Genomic DNA, 9479 nt, shown 5'->3' with positions numbered 1-9479 from the left:
GTTTACTTGGTCAAACCACTTTCCTACTTGGTTAATTTTACAAATGACAGGACCGCCTGCCTAAAGGAGATCCAGTCTTTAAAATGGTTCGAATACCGATTGGATAAATGGCCGACTGATCGTCTAGCCTGGAAACAGACAACCAGTCGTCCAGGGGCATAGGCGGTGTGACTAACTATTCGTACCTGTCTGCAACTATCGACCATGTAAAACAGTCGGTATAGTGTACAATTGGATATCAGAATATTCAATACTTAAACAAATTTGAAGCAAAACAAAAAAATTCATTAAAAAGAAGCCGGTCATTAAAGACCGGCAAAATATTCAGAGCCCCGGCCCCCTGGCCGGGTAAATACAAACAAACGGCACGCAGGCCGTGGAAAGAAGACATAAAGCTTAAGAAGGGGGCAGATCTTCAATATCAGCAGCTGCCGCCTGGTCAGCACTCTTCTTGCTGGACTCGGCTTCAGCTGCATCCTTCTTTGATGCATTACCCCAAGCGGCACAAGCGCCACTACCAGTTGCTCCTCCTCCTCCAACGCCTCTTCCTCAGCAGCTGCCAGGATCTCTTGATTATATCTATCAGAACACTGGCGGTACGTTTTTTCCCATGAGGAAAAGTCGGCATTGGGGAAGAGGCGGCCCCAAGTCAACCGCTGGATTTGAGCAGAGTCTTCCATCATCTCCCGGACCAGCTCTTTCTTTTCTTGCTCGGCCTTTTCCGAGAGCTCCTGAGTAAGACTCTTCTCCTGGGTCACCAGGCGTACCTTTACGCTCGCCAAGGATTTCTCCAAGGTTTCGTATGAGGACATCTTTTGGCGAAGAGGTCTCAGCTCGGCCTTGAGGTTGTTAATGGTCGCCTCCAGCTCGCTATTCCTCTTCTGGGCCACCTCTAACTGAGCCCGGATAGCGGCGGTAGCCTACGCCTGATAATAAAGAATATCAATGGTTAGAACTTCATTTTGGGAAATTTGAAACATTGCCTTATCACAGTCAGAGGCGGCCATAGCTTTTGCAGCCTTTACCTCTTTGTTCTTCCGGTCAAGAGGCTTGCGAAGGCCGTTCACTCGGAGCAGGGCCTAAGTAAAAAGGGGAACAGGCGTCAGTTTCCAAACAAAAAGAGAAAACAGGCGTCCTGGAATTCAAATACTCAAAAATATGCTAAGTATACCTCAGCAAGGACCCCTGCAATCCCGTCTAGGTCAAGGGTGCCGACACCCCTGACCGCCTCCCTTTCAGCTCGAGGAACGGCCTTGATCATAGACTTGGCCACCTCGACCAAGTCAGGCTCCTGAGGGTCGGCTGCATCAAGCATAAACAAACGGATTAGACCTAGTAAAGAAGGGAGCAAGTCTAAAATTTACAAGGACAATTTCATACTTCTAGGTGGCCCAGCTGGAGTTTTAGAAGAAGTGGCCGGCTGTTTCTCAGCCGCCACATGTTTCCTGGCAGAACCAGGAGAGCTCGCAACAGTCATCCTCCGGGTCTTGGGGTCCGGCTGTTGGGAAGAAGAAGCTCTTGGAGCGCTCGTCTAAAAAAGAAGAAAAGTCAGTATATGCATAAACACAACTCCAAAAAGAGGGTGAAAGGTTCGAAGCCCACCAAGGGTGCCCCCTTGTTGGGGGAGTCGGTTGAAGACTGTTGCATGATGGAGGCCCGTAACATGGCCGCCGCAGTCTTGGAGGCGGTAATTTTGCTCATGGCGTCCGCTGCAAAAACAAATAGCAAAGTTAATAAAAGTCATAACAAGAAATGCACGGAACAACAGAGTATTCGACAGGCCGGCTACCTCTTGAGCACCGACTGCTGAGGCCACAGGCGGCCAAAAAAGTACTCGTCGTAGAGCCATTTGAAGCTCGGGACGCAGTGCAGGGGTACTTGCTCTCGTACCCCTGAAGTAGAGTTCACCTTCGACTCTACTTTGAAGAGTCCTTTATCTAGGATCTCTTTCTTAGCCTTAGGGGGAACAGGCGGCATGCTGCGGCCGCCTGCAAGAAGGGGTGGATTCCCCACCAATCAACATCTGACAAGTGGACCAATCAGGTTCCGCCATGTGTCCGTCACATGGGCTAATAGGAGCCTGCCACGTGTCAAGCAATGATCCGTCCACCATGGACCAATTACGACACGACACGTGTCCTTCCCATGACACCTGGGATAACCGGTCACCTAGGCCCAACTCCCGAGGGAAGCCCAATCAGCCCAAGGTTAACCTAAACCTAGATTGACACGTTTCCCGAGGTTATAAATACCTCCCTTAATCCTCATTAAGGGGGAGAACACGCTAAAAAGCAGATTACACACATTAAACACTCACCTAGAGAGACCCAATCACTTTAATTTCCGCATTAATTACTCCTTAATCAAGTACTAACTTGACCGTCGGAGGCGGATCTCCAACCATCCGGAGCATCCGTTTGTTTTGCAGGTACAGGCGTCCGGTTCCAGTCTCGGAATTGTAACTCTCCCGCAGGACATCAGAAAACCCCGAAACAGGTGGAGCGCTGGAATGTGGTGGTTTTTTTTTTCTTTTTTTTTAAAAAAATTTAATAAACTTTTAAAAATTAAAAACATTAAAAAAAATTTAAAAAACAAATAAAATTTTCAAACCAATCAAACAATGACACGTGTCCATATAACCTGTTAATCAAGTTAATAACCGGTCATAACTTTTTTAAAGCGGAGTACCCCTAAAGGTCGTATTATTCTGAAATAAACAAAAGGTCAACTTGTTTTTAGCGGATGGAGCAAATGTGGTATTATTTAATGCAATTTTTCTTATTAATTTACATTTGATTAAATTAATTATGAGTGTAGCCCTTCAATTTTATAGCATCAAGCTAGACCTAAATTGATTTAAAGATTGATTCTTGAATAATTTAGGCTTGTGCACTATTAAAATTGAATTTAATTAAGTTGGACTTATTTCAATTTTCATTTTGCTCTAAATTGATTCCAAAATAAATTTAGAATTAATTTTATGTCACACATATATCGGGATTAAAAACCCGAAGTAATAGCACGCAAATCGAGGTAAAATCACCCAAATGCCACCAAGGATAACCGGGCTGCTCACGCAGCCCACATGTGGCTGCCTTGGTGCGCATGGAGGTGCTCCCACCTCGAAGTGATGCGGCTGTGTGGCGGACTAACAGTGCACATTGGGGCGTGCTTGATGCTTGTGGTGCGTGACTGCTGGAGATGCTCGCAAGTGCTGCTGGGCAGCAAGGCAGCGAGCCCAGCAGGCCCAACCACACCTACCAGCACGCATGCTAGCATGCGCAGCTTGCTGCGATGCGTGCTGGTGCTAGCGGGTGCAGCGATTCCATGCTAGGCAGGCTGCTTGCGCCCAAGCACACCCCAGCCGCAGCTATGGTGCCTAGCAAGTTTAGCCCCGTAACTAGGATGCTAAGCACTCGGTTTAGAGTAGGCTGATTTTTCGATGCGTGGGCTATGTGTTTTGCAAAATTTTGTCGTTTTAATTTAATTTTATTATTTTAACAAGGCTAGGCCTCAGTTTTTCGGCTCTTGCAAAATTATTTAATTTTGACAAAATTCTGGGTTAATTGGCTTAATTAATTGGATTAATTAAGTTGGATGCGGAATTTAGTGGGAGCTTCGTTAATTGCATGAACTAATTGCGTCACATAAAATGTTAAACAACTTTGACTAGTTTTAATTAGGCGTGTTAATTGGAGTAACCACCTAAGTTAGTTATTAGTTCGCGCGCGTTATGCATTGTTACTTGTTTTTTGTTGTAAAATGCATGGGCCATTCACATATAGTGAATGAATGAATGGAATATATATATTGTTTCACAGGTTTCGTGAATATGGAAACTAGTGGGGCCCCATTAGGATAGTAAATACGGACTGCGATCCGTTACGTATTTTTGTAGATCTAAATATGGTCTGCGTAACGTTGCGTATTTTTGTACCTTAATATTTAAATTAATCCTAGTTGTAGTAGCTAGTAATTTCATTTTGGCAGGGATGTCTCAAGACGGCGTTTCTATGAAGACGAGCCAAGATGGTGCATCGAAGACTCTTGAAGATTTCAAGGAGTCATGCTAGTTGCCAAATACATCTTATTTCATGTTTTCATTATATAATTGTACTCATATATGTGAATGATATGTTAGATGCATGTTTAGGATTTCAAATGTTGCGATAATTAATTAAGTTCACTTAAATCAACCAACATAGAAACCCTAGGTCCCTATAATATTGAGCCAAATTTGCCATTCCAAGAATGACACTTACTGAACTAATGCGCGTGGTGATGGGCTACGCCAAAGCGAGGCATCACCGCTTCCCTAGGAACGTAAGGTATACCAGATATACAAGTCGTCTTGGTTAAGCTCAACGATATCGGTAAGGAGTCCTTAGATGTCGTGGCAATGGAGATAAAATGTCAAGGAAGCATTAGATGCGACTCCCTTCTTCGCCTTTCCTCCGGTGGTTGAATCATTCTTTCACTCACTAGAAATTTGCAGAGATTTTAATGGCGATTTTAGAGTGAGAAAGTTGATTGAGAGAGATTTCATGGTCAGCAATTAAGCATTTATGGAAGAGACTTCTAACATATACAACTAATCAACTATACAAGTGTATTATGTATATGGAAATAGATGCGTTTAAAGTTGGAAAATCCAAGAGGCTATATATCTGTAAAACAATAGATGGATTCGGTAACACATTACATGAAGAAATAATGAAAAACCAAAGTAACATTTATAATTAACCCAATATCCAATTTCACATACTTAACTCAACCTAAATAAAACTAAAACAACCACTTCCTACGTTACCTCACATCACATCACATAAGAGAGGGTAAAAATTGAAACAGAAAAAAAAAAAAGAAAAAAAAAAGGGAAAAGCAAGAGCAGCAACATCCTATGCACATGATGTAACCCTATAGGGTGTGTCGCAGAAATAGATTCCAAGGAATTTAGCAGCCAAATGTCAAAGTAATTTTCCTTGCTTTTGTTACATTAATACCCCAATATTCAGAATTCAATTGTGAATTCCTACCTTACACAGTTAGTTGTCATTTTCTCAATATATATGCATGTCTCATGCTCTTTATTAAACATACAGCTAAGAACTAAAACAAGATATTCCTTACCTCTATAGTATATGTTCACCATTCCGAACTTCCCTTGTCAACATGAAATTATTGCTACTACGTACCATTCTTAAGGAAAACCAATTAGTCATTATACACACATCAAAGTAAGCTGTACGTTCTAAGGATATTGCACTGACTAATCACATACTAAGAAAAATTATTGCAAGTTAACTCAAGAAAAAGTGAGAAGCAATCACAATAGATGCTTCTATCCAATTAGCAGAAAACTGTTTTAAGACTATAATCGAATCCTTCATAGTCGATAAAAATAATATTCATTTCATACAAAGAAAATTGGCAGACATATGATAGAAACACTTGTATATAAGTATTGACCCCTCCTAGGATTGGCTTTACTCCCCTTCGAACAGTTCCCCACTTTCACTTTTATCTTTTAACTAAACAGGGATGAAACTAAGAGTTCAATAGCTAGATAGTTTCACATCAAGAATCAAGTCACAATTTACCACGAAATCACCAATTATAGAATAAATGTTACCCATTAAATATATAGCTGAAAACCACCACACATGTCATTGACATATATAGTACGGAGTCTATAAGTCTCCTAGATTCTCCACTAAATGACCCCAATAATGAATCAAAAAATTTTGTCCAAGGAAATGAATTACCAAAGCCCCTAATAAGAACAACCTAATTTCTTCATCTCTACACAATACACACTACATTATTTAATTTTCATATAAATATTTAAGCTGAAAGGGATGATTTTTAAAATTAAAATTAAGCTGAAAAGGAGTGATGAATTAAACGCATCAATTCAATTTAGTCCCCAAAAATCAAAATTAGCAAGTATTACAATCAACCACATCAATTAATCATTAAGAAAGAACAAAATCAATGTTTAAACATGAGGAGAAAAAACAAAAACAAAAGGAAATGAAGCGAACCGGCAGAAGTAGGGCGTTCAAGTTTGATTTCTTCAGTAAAACCATCGTAAAATGAGCACCGATATCTCCATGAACAACATTGTGAGGAGAACTTTGAATTGATCGACAAATAAGGATGACAGAGATGGTCACCCGGTTTCGATCGATTCTTCTAGAAATCAAGGAGCGAGCATGCTTCAATGGAGGAGAGATCGAAAGATAGTGAGAGGCGAGAGATAAAGGGACTGAGGAGTTAGTGAGCAGTTAAGCACAGAGAGTCAGAGCAAGAAAATGAGAAATACGGGAAGGGCAGAGTTGGAAGTTCAATAAAACAAAAGAAAAAAAAAAATTCGGAAGTTCATTAATATTATAGCACCACAAAAAAATGTTCATAAGATGGGAAAGTTCATTGAGGACGTTTTTTCAAAGTGAGCCAATTTTGGTAAATATTAACCAAAATGGTTGCGTGGCAAAAGTATTTACCAAACTAAGATTCCAGGCTAAAACGCTGTCTCGGTCAGCGTTTTATGCCTGTGTTTTTTTTTTAAAAAAAATCAACCTAAAAACGCTGTCTGGGACAGCGTCTTTGTTGTTGACCTTTTTTTAAAAAATTTTTGTAATTGCCTTTTATTTATAAAAATGTTTTAAAAAAAAAAACAGTTATACCAAAGATGCTGTCCCAGACAGCGTTTAACTCTGGAACTATAAACGCTGTCTCAGACAGCGTTTAAGGTTATTAATAAAACGCTGTCTGAGACAGCGTTTCTGTCGTTTTTTTTTTTCCCTCCAACAACGTATTTCATTTCATTTCCTCCTCCTTCATTCTCAAACCCCTTCTTTCCCAAACTCTAACTTAATCCCCCTCTCTCTCATACTTGTGCTCCTCCGTGTAGACCGCCGCCGGCGCCGCCACCTCCACCGTCGCCCGCCGTCACCTCCACCGTCGCCCTCCGTGTAGCCCACTATACACTCCCCTCACCCTGAAATAGGTATTCATTCAACTTTCTTTGTGTTTTAAATTCTAGGGTTTATGTTGGTGATTTCTAATTTTTTTGGAATTGGGTTAAAATGTTGATGAGGTTGAGTTGTTAGTGTTAAAAATGTTGAATTGTTAGTGTTGGTATTGTTGAATTATTAGTGTTGGTAATTGTTGAATTGTTAGTGTTGATAATGGTAGTGTTGATATTGTTAGTGTTGATAATAGTTTGGATAATGTTGAATTGTTGTTGTTGGTTTTGTTGAAAATTGTTGACAATGGTTGATAATTATTAGGTTTTGAACAATTGTAATTACCTACATTGTTGTGTAATAATGGTGATTTAGGGGTTCTTAGTAGTTAATTTGTAGAGTATGTAAAAAAAATTTGTTTGATTGTGGTGATTTAGGGATGATTTAACGGCTTTACGTAAAATGTGTTTTGGTTGTTATGTAGAATATGACTGGACAAAATGTAGCGTTGTTATGTCGATGGGGAGGTGAAATTTTGTGTAATGGATCAAATGTGGAGTACAGTGGAGGGAATATGGACCTTATAACACTTGAACCGAACATGACTGTGACTGATCTGATGAATGAGGTTCACAGTTGTATTGGTTCAAACCCTATGACTGTTGAACTGAACCTTAAAATGAGGTGTGATACTGGTCATGGGGTGCAAGTGTTACCTGTCTCTACGAACAAACATTTGAAAGGTTTGAGGAGCATGGTAGGAATGAAGGGTTTTCCCAATGAGATATATGTAGAAACAGTGCCTATATGTACCCAACAGTTTTGGGCCTTCGGTCCTTGTATCGATGGCTTTAAACATTGTATGCCTGTTATCTGTATCGATGGGACGCACTTGTACGGGAAGTATAAAGGAACACTGTTGGTTGCTACGAGTGTTGATGCAAGCTTCCAAGTATTTCCTATTGCATTTGCGGTGGTTGAAGGGGAAAACACTTCCAGCTGGTCTTGGTTCCTAGGTTGTATTCGAGATCGTGTCACGCAACGGGATTGCCTTTGTGTTATTTCTGATCGGCATCCTGGGATCATTGCAGCAATGAATGATCCTAATGTTGGATTCACCCAGCCCCGAGCGTATCACAGGTTTTGTGTCCGCCACATAGCCTCTAACTTGAAGACTCACGTGCGAAGTAATGACATGAGAGACATGTTCAAGGCCGCTGCGTACCAAAGGCAAGAAAGAAAACTTCAAGCTGATCTGTGTTTCATTGGTGAGGCCTGTCCCAAGGCCATTGAGTACATTGCTCAAGTCTCGTTCCCTATGTGGTCTCTATTTCACGACAGTGGTCGCAGGTATGGTATATGTACTACTAACTTCTCGGAGACATTCAACAATGTGCTGAAAGGAGCTCGGTTTCTACCGATTATGTCCCTTGTCGAGTTAACCTTCCACAGAGTTAACAAGTATTTCACTTTGAGAAGGGAGTCTTCTGAGGCTAGGTCTGATCAGGGACTTCCATACCCCCCAAAGGTCACTGCCATCCTCGAGAAGAACACCGCTAAAGCCAGATATCATAGAGTGGATGCCTATAACCGGCGATTGCATATTTACCAAGTGACAACAGAGATGGGAGAGAGAGTTGGTAATAAAGGAGGCCACAAGCATACGGTGAACTGGCAGTTGAGAACGTGTACGTGCAACAAACCGAATATATTCCACCTCCCATGTTCTCATGTGCTAGCAGTCTGTGCTACATACTCACTATCAGAACGGCCTTGGGTGGACCCTCTGTTGCAGTCGGCCGCCTACATGAACACCTATGCACCACAATTCTGGCCGATCCCCTGCGAGACAACCTAGGCACAGTGGGCACAGTACGTAGGCCCTAAACTCATTCCGGACGGCACAATGATACGTGGAAAAGGTCGTCCAAAGTCGAAGCGCATACGCAATGAGATGGATGACAGCAACCGGCCCCCAACCAAATGCAGCCGTTGTCACCAGCAAGGTCACAACCGCACTACTTGTCCATCTAGACCAACATAGGACCTAAGTGTATATGTGTTATTTGATATAGTAGTATGTAGTGGTGTTATTTTGATGAAACGGTTATAATTTTCTACACTATGTGTTATTGTGTTCAATTCGATGAATTTTATTTTGTACGTTGGATGTTCGAGATTTCCTGTTTATGCCTTTCAATCGAAATTAGTATTCAATATATTGTGTTAGTGTTTGGTGTGTAACGTTTTCAATGAACAGATATCATGGACGTACGGGATAGGACACCCGGACCTGTTGACCCTTCTGTCCTGACACTACAGGACACCCATCGGAGCGTCGACGTATGGAACCTGACGGTAATGATTCATCTTTAACGTTTTTGGATTCTTTGATGTACTATCTTTTGTTACTTATAAATGCTCCTGTGTTTTCAGGGTGACGTAGCGAAGCCACTACAGTGCAGGCACTACAGGACCCCCTGGGTTGTCCATGATCGTTGCCTTGAG

The 9479-nt window shown here is 41.4% G+C and overlaps 1 protein-coding gene across 1 annotated transcript; it reads left to right on the top strand.

Annotated features, from left to right (window-relative positions):
- Positions 1–7458: 7458 nt before the first annotated feature.
- On the top strand, positions 7459–8829 carry LOC110683210. Its single transcript, XM_021859556.1, has one exon. It carries the CDS (start codon positions 7459–7461, stop codon positions 8827–8829), a length of 1371 nt encoding a protein of 456 aa, XP_021715248.1.
- Positions 8830–9479: the final 650 nt, after the last annotated feature.

This window comes from Chenopodium quinoa, unplaced genomic scaffold, assembly GCF_001683475.1.
Source record: "Chenopodium quinoa cultivar QQ74 unplaced genomic scaffold, ASM168347v1, whole genome shotgun sequence".
Taxonomy (NCBI): domain Eukaryota; kingdom Viridiplantae; phylum Streptophyta; class Magnoliopsida; order Caryophyllales; family Amaranthaceae; genus Chenopodium; species Chenopodium quinoa.
This window is presented reverse-complemented; position numbering and strand designations above follow the sequence as displayed.